The sequence below is a fragment of the Corythoichthys intestinalis genome, chromosome 13 (assembly GCF_030265065.1).
Source record: "Corythoichthys intestinalis isolate RoL2023-P3 chromosome 13, ASM3026506v1, whole genome shotgun sequence".
Classification (NCBI taxonomy): Eukaryota; Metazoa; Chordata; class Actinopteri; order Syngnathiformes; family Syngnathidae; genus Corythoichthys; species Corythoichthys intestinalis.
This window is the reverse complement of record NC_080407.1, coordinates 25,791,645-25,814,057: the sequence shown is the minus strand read 5'-3', so window position 1 is coordinate 25,814,057 and position 22,413 is coordinate 25,791,645. Positions and strand designations below refer to the sequence as shown.

The 22,413-nt window shown below is 39.3% G+C and overlaps 1 protein-coding gene across 2 annotated transcripts in view; it reads left to right on the top strand.

Moving 5' to 3' along the window:
• Positions 1 to 902: 902 nt before the first annotated feature.
• LOC130928547 (zinc finger protein OZF-like) overlaps positions 903 to 22,413 on the top strand; it is a 35,210-nt gene continuing 13,699 nt past the window's right edge. Inside the window, exons 1-2 of one of the 2 annotated variants that reach the window (XM_057855242.1) lie at positions 903 to 1,293; positions 15,196 to 15,306. In XM_057855242.1, the coding sequence (XP_057711225.1) occupies positions 1,158 to 1,293; positions 15,196 to 15,306 (247 nt within the window). In that variant the 5' untranslated portion in view covers positions 903 to 1,157. The remainder of the gene's footprint in view (positions 1,294 to 15,195; positions 15,307 to 22,413) is intronic. The other variant, XM_057855243.1, reaches the window with a different exon arrangement.

Here is a 22,413-nt window from a genome sequence, read left to right as displayed (position 1 = left end):
CAAAAGAAATGTGAGTCAAAGATTGCATCGGTAAGTTAATTTTATCAATGGATTGTTTTAATTTGTTTACCAAAATATTGTTATCCACTGTAATTTTACTCAAGCTTCAAGTGTATGAAAAACGCATAAATGTAGTTTCTTGGATTTCTTTCATCCATCCATTTGACAATATTACCAATAAATTCATTTTTTTTTTAATAATGGAGTTTTATTTTTGTTTTATATTGCACTCAATATAAAACGTTGTAAGATTAGTCACCATTGTGTAAGGGCATACGTCACTATTTGTAAGACTGCCAACGGCCTCGGGTTGACTGGTATCTCATCCGCTACGATATTAACTCATGTTAGATAAGGGATTATAAGAGCTCAAAAATATTATGATGTTACTTAAACATTGCTCTCTAAAAATGCATTAGCTAATGTTAATTAAGTGAGCTTTATAGTAAAGTATTGCCTAAGTTGTACTTCTACAGTGTTTTGTGTTGACCGACATGTAATTTATATGTTTAATCGTGGATAAATAGGCTGATAATGTGAATGAAAATAATACAATCGTTCGATTTCATCCCTGCTGACCGCCAGAGGGCGGTGCTGACCGCACTAAATGATTTCTTTGAAGAACTACACTTCCCAGGATCCTTATAGGCGAAATGATATCGCTCCTATCCCACTGTTGATTTTTTTTCCCCAAATAATGTCAAAATATAGATTAACTTGTTTAAGAGAAACATTTTTATCTTGAAAGGAAAGTTGTAATTTGGGCTGTTTTTGTTTTTTTATTTTCGAACGAGGCGGGTCTTACGGTGTGATAGGGCTGGAGACTCTCTTTCCCAACATGCAATCCTGGTAAAAAAAAAAAATAAATAAAATTTTTTTAAAAAAAAACATGCAATCCTGGTCGGAAATGCAAAAGATAAGACTGGCCATGGTGGAACGTATGTTTCTTGTTTTTCCTCGGTTTCAGTCACTTAACTAAACCTTAGTCTCGACGACGTGTTTAGCATTAGCCACATTACGGACTCAAACATCAGTTTTCGAGTCTTACCACTCGATGATGTATTGCGATCTATTTTTAGCCTAGCCTAGCCTAGCTGACCAACTGCTAACAAAGCTGCAAAGCACGTTGTCAATCGTTCAGAAATCAAGTCAGGAAAATGTCATCGAGAACGACACCGGCTGCAGTAAAGTTCCAGGAGGAACTTTGTGGAGTAAAAGAGGAGCCCCCACATCAGCAACCCTCGACTGTGTGCGAAATAATGCACGTAAAGGTTGTTCTTCACAGACTAGAAGGTTGGTTCACGTTGGGTGATACGTATTGTATATTGTACATGACGGAAGACCGATCCCGGTGATGAGAATTCATTTTTCATTGTAAAAGCAGTGCTATCAAGGCATTCGAATTTTTAATCGCATTTTACATAGTTAACTGGTGGTTAACTTTTCTGTGTGTGTGGGGGGGTGGGGGGGGTGCGTATGTGTACACACACATGTGGGGGATATCTATATATCTATACAGTATGTATATTGACCCCCCTTCCCTTCCCATGACCTCACTTATCGCTGTTAGTGGTTAAAAAAAAAACGCAAAAAAAATGTCACCCCGGTGTTGTACCGAAATCTGCGATCCGTCAGAATCTGTGACGAAGGAAGGCAATGTTGCCGACAACAGCGACGATGAGTTAACGAAGAAGGCCACATACCCCGGTAACACACCAGAAACGTGAACGTCGAATCAACGATTCCGCCGCGATAACGCACCAGTGACGCTCGGCGTCAATTTCCATAGGACGCGTTTCTCGAGCGGCTCGATCGGTTCACGCGAGGATTGCAAGATCGCGCGACAATAGCGGGTATTTAAAGGTAATGAAACAACAACACTTTGCCTTTCAGACCCCGCGTATTGGACAGCTTTCTTTTTGAAATGAAGAAAAAAGAAGTCATGTGCTAAAGCAAAAAGCAATCCTAATTACAAAGATTTTAACTAGGGTTGGGAATCTCTGGCATGAAGCCGATTCGATATGTATACACAGGTTACGATTCAATTCAAACACATTTTTAAGGCCGATTCGATACAGTTTAAGAACGATACGGTTCGATACAGAGTGAAAACGATACGATAGTAAACATTTGTTGTGTGTGTTCGTACAGTATTTTAAACATATAAAAAAGACCACATTTCTAATAGTAAAATTAAACAACAAAATTTCATACCAATGTTATGTTTTATTCTTTTATGAAAAAAAATTAAGGCTTACTATATGACTGTCATTTTGTTGGATGGGATTGATAGTAAAACTCCAGTGACAGACAACAATAAAGTGCAGTAATTCAATTACTGTATTTCCTGGTGTTTCGAACACAAGAGGTAAGTAATTTAAGTGCAAACTTTCAACGTAAACATCTTACAAACAAAAAATATTAATTATATGCAGCAGCTCTAGAAAAAAAGAATTAAACCTGCAATGTTCAGACCTGTTAAGTTTCACGATTTGGTCGGGAGACTCCCGATTTTGACCCCAATGCTCACGCCTCACGATTAGAAAGCCAAATCTCCCGATTTTCCCAAAATGTCAATTTTTTTTTTTTTTTTTTTACGTTTTTGTTTGTCACCGTTTTGTAACGATACCATTCGGCCCGATTCGGAAAGTGACCAACAACGAATAGCCTGGCCGTCTCCGACTTCCCTGCCCTCACTCCCCTTCAGAGATGGAAAAGCCCAACCAATCATCTGACAGGGAGGGAAGAGGCGAAGCACCACCGACTTCCCAAGATGCTGGCACTAATAAACCGGCTTTTAGACTGGTTCAAGTCTTTATTTTGGAAGGAAGAGATGGAGCTGACCCTGGTCGGCCTCCAGTATTCGGGAAAAACGATGTTCGGCAACGTAATTGCCGTAAGTCTTACCTGCCAGCGATAGCTAACTAGCCTAATGCTAATAGCATTAGAGCTAATGATGGGAGAACGATGAGGAAGAAGTCGCTGCTTTACTCTGTTTTCGTGGATCAAACATCATGGAATATTAAACCACTGCGGTCCTACCCCCACAATATATGAATTTAAGTGAGAAAGCGTATCGTTACTTACTTGAAGTTTAATCATTTAGATTCGCTATTATGCTAAAGCTAAAGTGTATACTATACACTTTATTACATTATATCATTATTACTGTGCTTAAACAAAAAATATAAAGTTTCAATTCTAGGTTACAATTCAATTAAAAAACTGCCATGACAAAGATACTTTTAAAAACAAATATGATTAATTTTCTAAATGATGTAATTAATGTTTTTAATCTTGCTGATTTAGTCTGACGAAACCCTAATTGGAGTGATGGATGATGAGATGAAGAGGCTGCTGAGGAAGCTGATGTCCAAATTTGTGCAAATGGATGTGATCAGGAAAGCTGAGGATATCCTAGATGTTGATTACAGCAACAAGGAGAACTGGCATGACACAGGCAACATAGCAGTATCACATGATGCTAGACAATACATGGAGCAAGTTGAAGACTATCTCTGATGCCACCAAAAAGAGGTTCTTTGACAGTGTAGTTAATTTTTACACAAGTGTTGTGAACAAAATGAACTTGAAAAAAAACGGTTGCATTTTGTCTTAGCGATTGTCGCGCGCGCGCGCGTCATCAGGGTTGGCAAACAAAAATCTCCCTATTTGCAATTTCTACAACTTAACAGGTATGAACGTTATCATAAATAAATAATAAATTATGCTTTACCACTGGTGTAATTGGGGGAATAAAAACAGCATTTTAGACAGACAGGTCAATAATCATTACTTTAACCTTATACACAGCAGAGTCTTTCACTTATGCCTGTGCTTCCACATTTTTTTATTCCTCATCACTGTCCATATCTTTTTTGAAGGGCAGATTTTATCTTGAGGAATATCAACAAATCCACATGTTAATGTTTAAGTAGACTGCTTTTCGTGGAAAAAAAATCTCCTGAGAGTCGTGCTGCCCTTTCCACCATTGTAGTAGGTTATTTTTCAGGGTTAGAAGCTCACGATCTCTGTACCGCTCCATGCTTTACACTAGCTCTGTCCCTGTGACCCATGCGAACAGATCTGGCTGCCTTCCTCACTTCAAAGTCCGACTTTTGTTTTTCCGGGGTGCGAAAATCAATCGCTGCATGTCGCTGGCGTCGGTGCTCAAACTGTCCATTGTTTTAGCACGTTGCTTCGTTGCCACTACTAGTTTCATTTTCGTTTTGGGCTGTGAAGAAAACGCTACGCGTTACAGTGGTTTTGTTAGCTCTCGCGTTGTTATGACACGCCCGTGACGATCGGGTAATGGCGATTCGTAGCGGTTCTGCCGAAATGCATGGGAAGTTGCGGCAACCACGACCGTGAGTTGTGCTTGTCCATATTATATCATGCGTGCGGTCTCAATCTAAGTGTGCTGTGTGGGGAATGACACAAGCGCAGCATGTGAAGTAAAAGAAGCCGATTCTTGTGCTCGCGATAGCCGAATTCTATCTCTACTATCGGTTAATTGAATATTTAATGGCTATTTACTGTTGAATGGCAACTTTTATTATCGATACAGCTGTATCTCTCACCTGTAAAACCGGATATCCGGCTTGTATCTGTTTATCGTTCTCAAGCCTAATTTTAACATGTATTTTACAAATTAAATGCCTCAATCATTTTTTTTCTTATGAACATTTTTCTAAGCTTTATTGGTATTTTTTCTCAAGTTAAATCACCACGCAGAAATTAATAAATTTAATTGTGTAGCAGGATTTGTGTATTATTCATATTAATTACAGGTGTTTTAGCTAATTTGAATTTATTTTGTTTATATGGGCTATTATTTATTTTATTATGTATTTATGTTTTCCAAATGTGATGTAGTATTCATTTATATTCTATATTTTATGTTGTATTATTTTAGTTCCTATGTGAATATTAGTTCCTACTTGTTTTGTTGTGGTAGGAGGGTTTTGTATTGAATACGGGGGTACTGATGCGCCGAGATTAAAAGCAGAGTTGATACTGTCCTGCCGTGTCGGTTATTATTATAGCAGAGAAAACAGCAGTAAACCAACAACAAGTAAACTGTGACCCGATCTACCCGCAGCATTAAGAGATCTGATGGACTCGAAAAGTAAGTTACGATTGCATATTATTTTGAAAATCGACCGGATCCACCGTATTTCTACACGAGTGACTTCCGGCCTGCCCGATCCTACCTAGTAGTATTGACGCAGGGGGGCCGCGTCAAATAAAAAAACTCTGCTGTTCTTTTCGCGTGCGACGCGTTGAGTGCTTCTGGGACACGTCCAACACGCGGCCGCACTGCGACTGGTGTGCATTGGCTGATTGACTTTAACGGCCGCATTTCACTGCGTTATCGCAGCGGGATTGTTAACGCGACGTTGACGTTTCTAGTGTGTTACCGGGGTGACGCTAACGGTGTAATGCCATTTGCTATGTAAATCAGGCTATACGCTCGCTACAAGTTGCCCAGGCTTATTTTCCCTTTCACGGAATAAAAGTCATCATATTTAATCATGACATTGCCATGATTAATGTTGATGTTGGCAACAGAAAAACCGATAGCAACGACGAAGAGGAATCAAAAAAGACCACTTACGCTAACGGCGTGAACTGTCATTTGCTCTGTCAACGAGGCTCGCTACAAGTTGCCGAGGCTTATTTTCCCTTTCACGGTATAAATGTCATGACATTGGATCATGACCTCGTTACTAAGAAAATGTCTGCTTTAAAAAAAATTGCATGTTTCATATGAATTTTTGACATTGTGAAATAGTTCTTTATCATCATGAGGTTACTGTGTAAATATCTCATTACTGTGTAAATATCCCATTAAATAAATAACATTTAATGTATGGCTTTTGACGTTGTGAAATTGTGCGCTTTTCTAAATTAGGTACTGTATTGTATTTGTGATAATATGGAATTGTCTGACTTACACTTTTACTCTTTTAACTTATTACTCATCCTTACACACACATCTATTCACAATTTTAAATGTATAAGAGCAATGACATAAATGTATATGCCGTGGTCAGTGATTGATCTCACTGTATTTTCCTTATGCTCTTGCCCAAGTCCCCGCTAAGGCTCTTTACTGATTTTCTGACCCCACCCCATGCTACATCTCCTTTCAATTAGACCCCCTAAAAATTGGGTTAATCGGCTTTCGCAAGGGTCAATGTTAAGGCGCCACCTACAGTTGAGGAGAATCACAATTTCAGACAGCCACATCTGCACCTATCGGAATATGTGATGATGAAACGTACAGACTCTGAGGGTCCAGTTGAGATGAGATATAGTTGGGGGGAGTAGGGATAGTGTCAGAAGATCAGCAAATAGCTTTTAGAGTGACTTGATTGTTCTTAGACACAATAGAGAGGTATCACTATTTCCTACAGCCACATCTGCACCTATGAGAAAACGTGACAATAAAAAATAGTATCTGGAGGTCGTTTTGAGGAAATATGTGTTCAAACGACGGTAAGAGGATGTCAAGTAAGTAAGGAATAGCCTTCGATGGGCTGGGAAATAGCGAAATCACACACTAACTACCACATTTACATTTACTGGACTGTCTCAGGAAATTAGAATACACAATATTCTAATTTTTTGAGACAGTCCTGTGTATATATACAGGACTGTCTCAGGAAATTAGAATACACAATATTCTAATTTCCTGAGACAGTCAGGAAATTAGTGAGACAGTCCTGTATATATACACAGGACTGTCTCAAAAAATTAGAATATTGTGTATTCTAATTTCCTGAGACAGCCCAGTATATCATTGTCCTTATACAATAAAAATTGTGTATGCGTGAATGAGGAAGGAAGAATCATAAATTCATAGAATGAAAGTAATTTATAAGTGCGGATCATTTCATAATCTCAAAAATACAATTCAGTAATGTAATTTATTAGAGCACAGAGTTTCACAACGTCAAAAGTCATACAATAAATATAATTCATTGAATGGGATATTTACACAGTTACCTCGTCAGGAGGAATAAGAATAATAATAGCAATTTATTGCAGCTCACTATTTCACAATATCAAAAGTAACTAATCTATTCAAGCAGAAATTTTCGAAACGTCAAAAATTCATAATTTATATGTGATTTTTTTTCAAGCAGACATTTTCTTAATGACAACGTCATGATTAAATACTGTGACGTTTATTCCGTGAAAGGGAAAATAAGCCTGGGCAACTTGTAGAGAGCGTATTGCCTCATTTACCTAGCAAATGGCAGTTTAAGCCGTTAGCGTAAGTGGCCTTCGTTTACTCATCGTCGTTGCAGTCAGCAACATCGCCTTCCTTCATCACAGATTCTGCCGGATCGCAGATTTCAGTACAACATAGGGGTGGGTGATATGGCCTTAAACATGTATCACGATAAATGGAGCAGATTTATCTCGATAACGATAAATGACGATAAAGTCGTCCAAGCGGACTGTTATATAATTTGAAAATCTGAATCAATGCATGAAATACAGATTAACAGTTTCTTGTTGATTTAGTTACCAGCATTCAATTTGATATATTTAACAAATGTACATGCAGTCTAGACATTAGGTTTATACAAATGAATTGTGAACAATAAGAATTCAAGTATGAGCATTTATAACAGAGTGTATGGCTTGAACAATGTACATTGTCAAAATCGATATGCCTGTGCAAACATGTCATTGTAACACAAATGACTTGCAGCTCGAACAGTACACGTCAAAAAGACAATTTATTGTTAATGGCTGCTGTGACATAATTATTCAATACAAGTGTTTACTTTATGGTTTCAGGGTCCCCCCCCCCCCCCCCAGTGCATTTTTTAATAAATGCACACATACATGAACCCCCAAACAGACAGACAGACAGACACACATTAAAGCTATATTGATCTTCTGCAAATGAAACACTTAAGATTTTATGATAGCAATAATGACACAGAATTAAGCACATACAGAAAAATAGCTGGGGCCATTTGTGCTTTATGCTGAATGCTTTACCATCACAAAAGCTATCAGAGAAATCACACACAGTCAGATACAAAATAACGCGACATAGTAATTGCTAGATGCAGTCCATGCCCAATCCACTCATTAAATTCAGCCGTTTCGACAAGGTTGGAGCCGCTATCCGACTCCATCACGTTCATTTGTAGCGTTAGCCGCTAGCGGCCGCTAGCGTTAGCCTGTGGCCTGGCTACCGGTAGAAAGCACTGAAAGCACCATCTCCGGAAATTGTGAGAACAAGGGAGGACAGCTGGTGAAAGCCCGTCTGGATGCCACCAAGAGTCTATTAAATGTCGAGTGAAAGTTTGGCGAACCTCCCTTAAGCCACACTCCATCACGTTTTGCTTGTAGCATTAGCTGCTAGCGTTAGCTTACCGGGCTTCTGTTTGATTGGCTTCCTGATGATCACGTGACTCCCTACGTAAGTACATTCACTGCTTTCTTAAAGGGGAATGAGCATAGACGAACAACAGAGTCAAAGCGGGATGAAAAGACTATTTTCTTGTTTTATTAATTTACCGAATTTACCGACATGGTCAAAATTACGTCGGTCATCGTGAAGAATTTCGGTGACGGTAAATTTTCGGTTTACCGCCCAGCTCTAGTACAACACCGGCAATGCATGGGAGAAAATGACAGTAAATATAAAATAAGCGTGGAGGGGCTGAAAATGAACATTAAGTGAAGGGAAAATGTAGCTCTCCATGCGCGGAATCAAACTTTTTTTTTTTTCACAGCGGCCTTTCCTAAAACTTGGTCGCAGGCATGATGCCACGATGTATGATGCTCTCAGTGCAATCGGTTTTGTTGCCTCATTTGCTAGCATTTAGCCACATACTATGCAGAATGGACTGTATTGTAGGCTCCTCTTCTGGCTCTTTCCCTGTAAAAAAAAAAGCTGTCCAAAGACATCAACGCTCGCAGCACTCAGCCAAGAGCAGCTAATGTTACTGTTTACATTGCAGGGTTTATACTCAGATTTTTTTGAAGCTGTGGTGGTAGTGGTGTGCTGCATTGGAACCGGTCAGCCCCACCAGGTCGTGCCGAGGCAAAATTGTTTCATGACAAATGAGAATTTCTTTATGAACAACATTATTTTTTTTCCCAATAAAAATCATAGAAAATGTTGAATTAATCGAACGAGAATAAAAGTCGAAAGCATCTTGTGGTTTAGAATCGGTTTTACAAATAAGGAAATCTCTAATATTTTGCCTCATCTAAATCAAATGATAATCAAGACGGATTTATACTAATGCATACATAGCTCTCAGGGAAGGTACATGTATGCAAAGTGAGTAGCGGCTTACAGCTACATTACCCTAACATAATAACATGACTTTTTTTGTGGGAGCAATAGTACGACTTTAATATAGTAGTTCTTTTTTTTTATTATTTGGCTCTAATTCTCTGTCGTACTATATCACCACAACAATAATAGTTTAAAAGTACATTAACGGACCCTCGTACGTTGACAACTTTTATCTTTCCAAAATACTTATCTGAAATTGCAATCAGTGACGTCGGCAACGAAGAAATGCTTTGCTAGCACGCGACGATTCGGCTCAAAGACACGCCATAAACAACTTAAACGTTACGTCAATGTCAATATTAAGTATTGTATTTGATTGCTACTTCAGACAACTTCTGGCAAATAGTGCATAAATAATGAGCTAAATATATTCAGATAGACGTCATTTTAAATTATACAAATTAAAAATGATGAATTAGAATGCATCTTATAGATCTAGAAAAAACAAACATCTCATTTGCAAGACGTGGCGGCTTTTATTATGGTGTGGCGGTGACTTCATTGACTGACGTTGGAGTGGTATAGACCCCACTCACCAACGTCACACAATGACGTGTCGCTGTATTGGTCCGCCATATTGTCCGTCATTGTGTGTCCGAATTCTCAATGGTCTCAATTTATCGTGCAATTTATAGTGCAATTCATGGAAGCCCCGGTGCTTTCAGACGCTGTAAACTCATTGGGTGTGTTGCATAAAAGGCGTTATGTGGAAAAGCTTCGGTCGATCCATTCGCCAGATCCATATTTGATGCCTAAATCGATATTTTTCGAACCGCTGTCTTCGTCGTCTCTGGCTGACATCTGCTACCTTGATATCTACAACTATCTTGTCCACAGAAACTCAGCCTATTCTCACGAAACTTTGAAAAACTTTAAGAGCAGCACTCTAAGCAACATTACCCCGTGTGACCCTTTACTTCCAATTTTCTAAAATGGTGACAATCAATAAAAAAAAAAAGTTGACTGCGATGGCTGACGCTTCAAGGATAGGTGGATATTGGACTATTTCTTCAATAAAATACGCAACAACTGTGTCTGCCTCATTTGCAAAGAGACAGTCGCTGTTTTCAAAGACTTCGATGTGACGCGATATTACCAAACAAGACACGCTGACATGTACGACAACATTACAGGGAAGATACGCAGCGAGAAATGAAAGCAACTTGAAGCTAGTTTAATTTCACAGCAGCAGTATTTCGCAAGAGCCCGAGTGTCGAAAGCGAACACCACAAAGGCGAGATTGTTGAAATTATGAATTAAAAAAAAAAATAAAGCAAATGTGACACACAGAAGGGCTTGCTAAAATTTGTTTAAATATATTGTTCTACGTAAATCAGCCAAGGTAGTCCCCCACATTTTTACCACACCAAATCTGGCCCCCTTTGCGAAAAGTTTGGACACCCCTGTTTAACTAATGATCCGTAGATGAGGCCAGCTTCTTTCACTTGTTACCAGCTAAATATTATTCAAAAAATAATGATGGTGGAAGAAATAAGCGTCTTGAATTTGAAACTGTATGTTGTCGGCGATTAGCCTCGCAATGATCTTAATTGTGGTTGTCAGTAGTGACGGGATCTGTCGTTCACTTGAGTAAACGAATACATTCCGGATCGTTCAGTAAAAAGATTCGTTCAAACGAATCGTTCAACGAATCGTTCGCCCCCCTCATCTCCCTCCCCGCCCAAATGAATCGTTCGGTTAGTGAACGGGAAGTGACGTTGCCGAAGGAATCACCAAAGACCGCTTCGCAGTATAACTGAACGGGAAGTGACATTCTTGGTCCCTCCCTCTCTCTTGCACACAGGCTCCTCATTGACCGCTCGTCGTAGTTTCAGTAATGAGTGACAGGCAATATCATTCTGCTTTCACAGACAGCCTCGTCTCCCTCCCGCTGCTGCAAAAGCGAGGGAGAACTTCCGCGTCGTCTGTCCTAGTTCTATGGGCTCAAAGTCATGGCTCGTGCTTGCATTTCGATTGAGGACACGGTTAAACATTTTCCTTTTGTGGGGGGAGCGGGGGGTGGGGTTGGGGTCGGGGGCGCACGGACTTTCTTTAGCATGTTCTTGATCACATTTACAATGCTGCTACCAGCCAACGCAGCATGCTTGCTGTCACGAAGATAAAAATAAATCGAAAGTTTAATTTCTAAATATGGAACGACCAACACATCATATTTACCTCTCGCTCTGTTGTATTTTTGTTTTTATGCTCATCAGTATTATTTTTAGTTACTATTGTTAAAACTATAAGTGTAAATAGCTAGTTGTCGAATGTGCTGCTCTGAAATAAAGACAATACTACATTTTGATATTTTACAGTTTAATTGCAAATCAATATTAAGATGATCGTATTGAATTTTTGCACTGGTTATATAAATAAAATAATCCGGTCAGCTCCCCTGTCGTCCCCACATCTCAGATCGTCAAATGCTGACGAGAAATGATTGCTTGCTCCTTACGATGTCGCCTTTCTACCCTCATTAGTCTGTTAAGAAAAATATAGACATATTGCGACATCTCCCGTGTCCGCGTGCGTTGTTTTGGGGAGCTTGAGTAGCGCATGATGGACGGATTGACATAATTTGTCAAACCAACCGACACGCTCTGACACGAAAAAAAAAAATAAAACACTCGGAAAAAATTGACATATATATACAGTTTCATTGCAAATCAGTATTATGGTGATCGTATTGAATTTTTGCACTGGTTATATAAATAAAATAATCCGGTCAGCTGCCCTGTCGTCCCCGCATCTCAGTTCGTCAAATGCTGACGAGAAATAATTGTTTGCTCTTTACGATATCGCCTTTCTACTCTCATTAGTCTGTTAAGAAAAATGTAGACATATTGCGACATCTCCCGTGTCCATGTGCGTTGTTTTGGGGCGCTTGAGTAGCACATGATGGACGGATTGACATAATTTGTCAAACCAACCAACACCTGACACGAAAAAAAAAATAAAACACTTGGAAAAAAGGGACATGTATATACCGTTTCATTGCAAATCAGTGTTATGGTGATCATACTAAATATTCTTTTTTTTCTGTGCACATATGAGGTAAATATCGCTGCCATGAAGCCTCCTTATAGTGACAGTTCTTTGCCCCCTTCATTGCCGTCACGCGACCGCAGCTCAGCTTTTGCTTGCCTCGTAGCTACCCGTGTTTTAAATTACTGTAAATTTGATAGTATGTCGTAATAGGTAGTCGCGAGTCTGTTGAGAAAAAGTAGTACACTAAACCATGCTCGCTAGATTTGTGTGGTGTTTTTGTCTTTTTGAGCTGCATTTGATAGGCTCCACGACAAATATGTGACAAAGTCCTTTCCTTTCATTTTTTGATTCATTCACTGCATAGTCATTACTGGAAAGTCAAGTTAGCAGCAAGCTAGGTCAGGAACCGGAGGACCGAGTCACTGAACGGGAAGTGACAAAACTCAGTCTTGCCCCCCTGCCTGCACGCTGGCCGCTCATTGGCCACACGTGGAAGTGAGTGACATACGCCCTGATTCTGTTTCCGGTCCCTCCCCTGCCCGCGATGAGGCTGGCGTCTGATTGGTCGTGTGCGATGTCAGAAGACGCTGCCGCTTGCTCAACGCCCTCCCACGCAGTGAACAAGCACCAACTTCATAGAACGAATCAGTGCAGATGGTGATTAGTTCGGTCTCGTTCACCCAAACAATTCGTTCAAAAAGAACGAATCGTTCGCGACCGATACAACACTAGTTGTCAGCCCCAAACCCCCTAAATATATATGTTAAATGCATCTTACCAGATATAAAATGACTACTACATAATCTGTGGTGATCGTTTGGTGCCCAGTTTTCTCGTCGAATTGCAGCAGTCCATCCTCCTCTCTGGGTCTGTTGGGTCTAAAACTCCTTCTTTAACTTAGTTTATTTACCAAGGCAAGCTGACAAAAGGCAGGGCACGGTGAGATAGAGTCAGACATTGGACATTTTTCAACCTGCTGGTTGGGAGAGCCAGGAGACACGTTCCGCGACCGATGTGTCTCATCCAAGTCCCTCTCCAAACTCTCCCGCGCTGCTAACTTTTATTGAGGGCTTGTTGATGGGCGGAATACAGTTACAACACTGTTGTCCAACGTGGCAGATTCGGTCGGGCAAATTCCTTATTCTAGTCAGTGATTGAACAGTCACACTTCCTGGTTAAAATTTCCTGATTGAATTACTTGAGCAGGCAAGATATCATTGTTTTGAACACACATTTGCACTCAAAGTACTGTAGCTTGGTGGAAAAGTACTGAGACGTTGTGTGATGAATCAACATGTGTGTATCTACTTATCAGCAGGATGTGAACAATCACCCGTAAGCACATGGTGATGGCTAAAACTGTATTCTTCATAATAGCTTGGGAGTGCGCGTATAATAGCTGTGGGAGAGCAAACTGGCATATTTGGCACCCAAAAATAAGCTTATCTTACAGGGTCTCTCAGTATACGGTAGAACTTCAAGTCTCTCCGTCTATCTTCTCTGTTACTGCAACCAACCGCCACACACGCCTTCACCATTCTGATTATTAATGTTAACGAGCAGAAAAACACGCCATAATAGGAGGAATTTACGTAGCGGTAATGCGTAAACACAACGAGCTGGACAATATGGCGCGGAGGCGTGGTTGTGACGTCATGTGAGTGGGGTCTATAGGTGTGCAAACACCCCTGTAATGGTGGGCAACCACTAGAGGACGACATACACAAATCACTAGTCGGATTAGTCATTTGTGTTAACATTTGTTCATTTATTTCAGTTTGTATTTCAATATTTTTTCATTTATTTGAACATTTATTTCATTCTTGCACTCTCGTTCCCCTTGTAACTGCATGAAATAATTTCATATTTCATTGGCTCATCAATCTCGATGGACGAGGTTTGAGTTTATCAGGTTTGAACAAGTTTGTAAATGATGCTCAGGGTCCAAATTTTCTGCGTCAGCGTGTTCTGCTAAGTCTAATAAATCCCGAGAGACCTCGTCACAGCAATCACTGCCATTTGGTGAAGGTAAAATAAAAAATAATTTTATTTCACGCAGTATGGGGGAACAAGAGTGCTAGAATGAAATAAATAGAAAGTGAAATAAATAAATGTTGAAATAAATATACATGTTGAAATAAATAAATGCTGAAATAAACAAAATGGAAATCAATAAAATGTGAAATATACGAATAAGAATGTAAATAAATACATAAATATTGAAATTAAAAAATAAATATTGAAATAGAAGCATTTTAATGACATTTTAATCATGTATTTAATTTTTGCACATCTGGACCGCCATACAAAGCCGTCGAGTCGCACATGGGAGGGGAAAAATGCCAGCGCCTCAGTGTTTACAGTGTACTAAAATGAGTTCTTTTCTTTTTCACAAATTGTTGGGGCATGTTTTGGTCTTAAATTATATTTGAAGGTCTTAAAAAGCATTCAATTTGACTTTTAAAATGGTGCTATAACCCTGCAACAGATTTAATCATCAATTCGTTGTTGCAGGCTTCGGCTCAATGGGTTAGAGTTGTGAGCCCTGTTCAGATTTATTTTCACTTTCCGTGGATTAAATTCAAAATGGAAACGGTGTCGAATCTTTTGCAATGTTTTAGGCATTCATTTCAGAACGTAAAAGCCATTCATTTGCTGCTCTCCGCACATAAGCAACATATGACCTGGGCTCTTTTATGCTTTATTCCTTTTTAATGTAGCACTTTGAATTCATTAGTGTTGGATTGGATGACAACAAAACATGAATAAACAAAAAAATGGGCAAGGAGGAATTTTCTCTAACAGAAAACAACTTTGGGGACACAAGTTTGCAAAATAAGAAATAAGATTTGTTTGTGGTCTTGCAGATCTATATGTTAGCCAAGCCCATCGTCTTGAGCACCAGGAGTCTGCATGCATCAAGGGGGAGGAGGAAGAATCTCCAGACATCAAGGATGAAGAGTCTGTTCACATTCAAGGTCATTCCAAGCATTTTTTTTCTTAAGATGAGGCAGAAATCAAATATGGTACCTTCTCATAAGTACAAAAAGGTCTTTCAGTCGTATATAGTGGATTTGCATCCTGTAGCTGTTAGCAGTGCAACGGTTTGCGGTTCAAAACCGAACCGTACGGTTCGCCCTGTACGGTTCAATACGCCTTTATAAACCGCGCCTTTTTGGTTTTGTAATTACAGTAATTTATTCCGAACGCTTGTGGAATGAATTGGTCAAACTCTGTGTGCCTGTGTGTGACGTGAAGCGCAGCTGTGGAGAAATTCCCGCCCCGTGAGTAAATGTCCAATCGCTGTCAAGCACCTGTGTAATAGGAGCCGAGTAACGCCCTCTCTCGCTTACGAGCGAGGTGAAAGTGAAACAAGAAAGAAAACAAAAAAAGTTATGGCAAGCGGAGGAGTCGACAGACCGAATTTTGAGGAAGCACCGGCTTCTTTCAAATCTGCGGTGTGGCAACATTTCGGTTTCCCCGTGGACTACAATGCAGACGGAGAGAAAATATTGGAAAAAAATTAAAAAATTTGCAAGCATTGCTCAGCACTTGTTCCCTATGCTAACGGCAACACTTCTAACATGACTCGGCACCTCAGCCAGCATCACCCACAGACATCGCTTTCTCAGAGCAGGACAACCCCGAAGATGACACCAGTGAAAACACACGGGTCGATAGAAGATGCGTTCCAAAAGCCTTACAATATCAGGTCAGAAAAACACAAGAAAATAACCCACGCAGTGGGGATGTGCATTGCAAAAGACACGCAACCATATTCCGTGGTTGAAGATGCGGGCTTCGTTAATTTAATTGCAACGCTTGACCCGCGTTATATTGTTCCCTAGGGGACATATTTTTGCCAACAACATAATCCCCGTCATTTATGAAATGGCACGCAAAGCCATCGAAGATGATTTCGCGAAAGCACATAGTTTCGCCCTGACCGTTGATAGTTGGACGTCCCGTGCTACAGAGTGTTACTACCTAACTGTGACGGTCCACTATAATTCATACCTGTCAAGTTGTACAGTGTCGTCATAATTTGTACAAGTGAGCACTGATTTTTAAATGTGTACGCCGTACTTTAGGTTCAAAATCTGCACGTTTTTCGTGCATTGCATTTTTTTTTCTTCCGTTTGGATTTGGTCACCGTTTCTGTAACGAGACAATGTTTGTTAATACGTTGGTTGAAAAGCCAGACAGGCAGAGGGAAGAGTGTTTGTTGAGACGCTGTAGCAAACGCGATGCTAGGCTAAGTGGCTCCAATAGTTCCTGACTGTGGCCGACATCATACAATTTACGCCTAGATAACGCATGCATATAGAACTACATGCGAAATGACACTCGGTAGCGTTAGTAAACAGCCGCCATTTTAGAGCAGTAAACTTCTCAGAAAGGCTCTGTTGTAGTAAACCTTCCGAGCGAACCTAAGCAACTTCTTATCCAAAATACTCCTAAATCGTCAAAATCTTGACTTGAGTATATCTTTAAAGGATGAAACAGTTTTAAAATTTTCACGTCGAAAGTAGACGGAAGGGAACTAAGGCAAAAACGGGAGCCATTTTATCAACTTTAACGGTTGATTCACAGCATTAAATGACCTCCAAACATAGCAAAGGTTACTATGTTTTTGTTTTTGTTTTTTTTTTTTTTTAATGAAAAAAAAACATGAAAGGTATCACCAGTTACTTTGCCAAGTAACTTTTTTACTACTGTGAGTGTATTTCAGTAGTCAGTCACTACACTTGCCAAAGAGCTAAGAGGCATTTTAACAGTCGAAAATTTTTACGTTTTAAGTGTTTATTTCATTTTTTTAAAAGCAAAATAAAGGCAGTTTAAAAAAAAAAAAAAGCAAAACGCAAACCGAAACCGAACCGAAACCGTGATCCCAAAGCCGAGGTTCAAACCGAACCGTGGGCTAACTGAACCGTTGCACCAATAGTAGCTGTGCAATGGACTCGTGAACCGACGTAAGGTTTGCGCCACGGCATCGACGTGACTATTGTTTGAAGATAAAGAATTATTTCTATGAAAACAAATTTGCTTTGTTTGAAGTGATTACATGATGTAGATATACGTATTACTAAACTTGAGAACGATAAACCGATACGACCGGATATCCGGTTTTACAGGTAAGAGATACAGCTGTATCAATAGTAAAGTTACCATTCGACAGTAATTAGCCATTAAATATTCAATGAACCGATAGTAGAGATAGAATTCGGCTATCTCGAGCACAAGAATCGGCTTCTAATGCCTAGTTCAATGCATTATTTAATATGATAATAATTTAGCTTTTACTTCACATGCTGCGCTTGTGTCATTCACCACACAGCGTAGTTAGATTATGACCGCACACATGATATAATATGGACTTGCACCACTCACAGTCATGGTTTCCTCAAATTCCCATGCATTTCAGCAGAACCGCTAGTAGTCGCCGTCATTAACCGATCGTCACGGGCGTGCCATAACAACGCGAGAGCTAAAAAAAAAACACTGTAACGCACGCTCCGTAGCGTTTTCTTCACAGCCCCAAATGAAACTAGTGGCAACGAAGCAACATGCTAAAACAATGGACAGTTTGTGCACCACGCCAGCGACGTGCAGCGATTGATTTTCAACGCACCCAGGAAAACTAAAGTCAGACTTTGAAGTGACGAAGGCAGCCAGATCTGTTCGCATGGGACAGAGCTAATGTGAAGTGTGAAGAGGTACAAAGTTTTTGAGTTTTTAACCCTGAAAAATAACCCACTACAATGGTGGAAAGGGTGGCATATGGTTCCACGAAACGCAGTCTATTTAAACATGAACATGTGGATCACTTGATCTTCCTCAAGAAAAATCTGCCCTTCAAAAAAGATACAGTGATGAGGAATAGAAAATGTGGAAGCACAGTCATAAGTGAACGACTTTGCTGTGTATCAGGTTAAAGTAATAATTGTAGACCTGTCTGTCTAAAATGCCATGTTTTTATTCCCCCAGTTATACCAGTGGCAAAGCATAATTTTTTTTTTTTTTTATGATAACACTAGCAGGTTTAATTCTTTTTTTCCAGAGCTGCTGCATATAATTAATATTTTTTGCCTGTAAGATGTTTACATTGAAATTTTGCACTTATATTACTTACCTATTGTTTTCAAAACACCAAATACAGTAATTAAATTACTGCACTTTATTGTCGTCTGTCACTGGAGTTTTATTTTATTATCAATCCCATCCAACAAAATGACGGTCATATAGTAAGCTTTATTTTTTTTTCATAAAAAAATAAAAGATAACATTGGTATGAAATTTTGTTGTTCAATTTTGCTATTAGAAATGTGGTCTTTTTTTATATGTTTAAAATACTGTACGAACACACACAACAAATGTTTACTATCGTATCGTTTTCATTCTGTATCGAACCGTATCGTTCTTAAACTGTATCGAATCGCTCGGCCTTAAAAATGTATCGTTTTTCAATCGAATCGTAACCTGTGTATCTAGATATATATCGAATCGGCTTCATGCCAGAGATTCCAACCCTACGTATTACGCGCAACTACAAGTATAGAACAGACCCTGAGTAGCACAAACAAGAGCGTAACGCTGTGTCAAACACACTAACGGCTGACATCTGGTCACTCCAACCACACCAAGTCAAGTGGAACATTTAGTCATAGGGATGTGACAATTAAAGGTTTGTGAATTTTTTTATTCTTAGATTATTCGCGATTAAGCCGCTAAATATTCGAGAACAACTTACAAACATCCATATTCCGATTATTTAAATAGGCTAAGTTAAGCGGAACTAAAAAACAGTCAGCGCGGTCTTTAGGACGAAATGAGGAACAGACCCAGAGTAAACATCCATCACAACTCATGCCACGAGATAAAAAACTGCCAAAAGACACTACAAACAACGCCTAGTTGCTACAAACTTCGCCCACATAATGCTACAGTAGATATCAGATGTTTGTAGAAGTAGATGCGAAATGACAGACTCGCCGGCGTTGGTAAACATCCCGCCATCTTAAAGCAGTAGACTTCTCAGGAAGGCACTGCTGGAGCAAACCTAATGAACTTTTTGTCTAAAATACTCTTAAATCGGCAAAGTCTTGAATCTATCTTTCAATGATGAAACAGTTTTAAAACTTTGACATGTCGAAAGTAGACAGAAGGGAAATTATGGAATAATGGGAGCAATTTTAATAACTTTAACGGTTAATTCACAACAATAAATTAATTATATGTTGTTTAAAGCTGCTGATACAGAATGGGGACTTTAGTATTTTGTTTACTGTTTTTAACTGTTAACTTGATACTGAACTATTAGTTTATGTAAGCCTGAGAGGATTTTTGTACTATTTTTGTAACTAATGTACGAAACATTAAAACCAGGGCTTTGTGCATGAATAATTGATTTATAATCGAATTGTACCCTCTAAATCGTCTTCGAATCGTGAGGTGCCCAAAGATTCCCACCTCTTGTGAAAATATATCAAAAAGGTGATATATTGTGATACTTTGCAGCCCAAAAGGTTATCAATATGCTCTCACCTAGAATCGAAATTTCGTTTTGATGATGATGAAGCTTTCTATTTCAAGCATGCACAAAGAAACAGAAATACAATATAACTCAGATAAGTAGTTAAGGTAGTCAGTTTGGTAGTACGTAGTTAGGGTAAGTACATACATATAAACAAAAATAGTATGTCATTCTTTTTTATTGCAGATAATGATCGCAATAAAACATTTGGACAACATGATTCCATTTCTTGATTTATCGAAAACGATGTGCGAAGCAGGTGGTGCCGGATCTATGGGGGTGCCGGGGTGGGCACGGCCCACCCAGACGTGAGTCGTGCCCACCCAATCAAAATGTCGGTGTTCTGTTATGCATAAAAGATTGATGGGTTTTATGATTGAATACCTGAGTTTTATTGCTTTTACGTTTTATTAGCATCATCTAGTGCAGGGGTCCCCAACCTATTCCATAAAGGCCCGCTGTGGGTGCAGGATTTTGTTCTGACCAAACAAGATGACACCTTTTCACCAATCTGGTGTTTTAGAAGTGCAATCAGTTGACTGCAGTCAGGTGCTGCTTGTTTTAGCAGAAACCTCATTGGTTCAACGGTCTGTGTTGGATCAGTTGGAACAAAAACCAGGGCCCACAGCGGGCCTTGAGGACCGGGTTGGAGACCCCTGATCGCCTTAATTTACTGCATCTCATGCGCACTTTATTTGAAAGAAACTGCAACACGGAAGTGAAGTTGTTCAGTAGAGAATCACACGACGACGGTCGCAGTCAGTTCACGCCGTCTCTGTGACCACTTTGCCTTGAATTTGAGGTTGCATCGCTGGTATGTATTGTTTAAATTAGAGCTGTCCCGACTAGTCGACGTTGTCGACGTCGTCGATGACATAAATGCGTCGACGGGCAAAACATACCGTCGACGGGTATTGACGGGTTAAAAAAAAAATTACATGCGGATAAAGTTTAGAATGGCGGGCGCTCGCGATGCAAGCGGTTGTTACTAACACCCCTAAGGGGGCCGCTGTTATTTCAATGTGACCGGCATTGTCAGATTGAGCAAAGAGGAAGAAAGTGGGCGAGCGAGAGAGAGGGAGCGAAAGAGAGGGAGTGAGATCGGTGAGTTTGGAAAAGTGCGCGGCTAGCGCGGAGCCTTCAGTGGCTGGAGCCCCTTTGTTTTTGTTTTGGACAATAAAAGTATCGGTAAAGAGCCATCCGACGCCTCTCGGTGTTTTTATGAACGCCGCCGCCTTCCTGAGGAGGACATGGGCCGAACCAACGACAACGAGCCAAGTGAATCGCTGGTTCGCTCCTCATTATGGCGAGGAGTTGAAAACACCGCAAATTACCAAAAAGGGCAGAATTGGTGACACATGAAAGTGGCATAAAGCCAAAAAAGCCGACCAGAATAGCCATAGCCTGGAATAATTTCAAGGAAAATATGGAGGGTGCCACTGTGTGTACTCTTTGCTAAGCTGAGCTCGTATACCACGGTAGCACGTCAGCTATGAAGGAACACTTGAAGCGCCGTCACCCAAGTATATTTTTCAAGACAACAAGAAACAACAAGCTAGAGGATTGGAAGTCCATACAACTTTGTAACGATTTTTTAAAATGGAAGTTACCTTTATGTGCGTCGTATCAACGTGCATTTTTATTTAATAAAATAATTAATGTATATATAAATATATATATATATTTATTTTATTATTATTAGATTTATTAGGATCATGGAAGCTCCCACTTGGGGAAGCTATATACATACATCCTGTATATACATAATATAATGAAAATATATATATGGAAACAGCACTGGCCTGCTTACTGTAATCTATGACTGCACTAATGTTAGTTACTTTATATTATAAAGTATCATTGTGTATATACATATAGTAGTATACTATAAAATTAATTCTATATATTTAATTTTTGTTACTGTGAGTATGTGTGCCTCTCATTCAAAATAGTTGTGGTAATATTTCAGTGTGCCCTCTACTTTATCTATTTTCAGTTTAAAACAAACAAAAGTTGAACAGTTTTTCCCCTTCCCCAAAAAATGCGGAATGCACACCAGAAAAAGCATCTGAACTCACACAAAGTATTCTGAAAATGGTTGTCCGGGACATTGCAATTAATTTTAACATTTAGAACAATATAGACAATGACATACCACAAAAAGAGTAAGAATTGTTTTGACTCCTGTTTAAAGAGGTGAAGTCTCAGTGTTTCCGTTTGCATTATTTTTTTTTGCACTAGTTAATGCCAGCATCATTTGACCTCATTGTTTGTGATTTATTATTGATTTATTAATATTATTATTATTTATTATATTGATTTATGTTATTTATTTATACGTTAATAAAGAATGTAGGTGTTCCAAAATGTTTTTTGTGAATTAATAAGCTTCAACAAACATTTCATTATGAAAGTAGTAAAAAAATATATATATATAATAGATTAGTCGACTAATCGTAAATATAGTCGGCTGACTAATCTGGAGGAAATTAGTCGTTTGGGACAGCCCTAGTTTAAATGCGTTTAAAAACGTAAATATGTGAACTGTGTG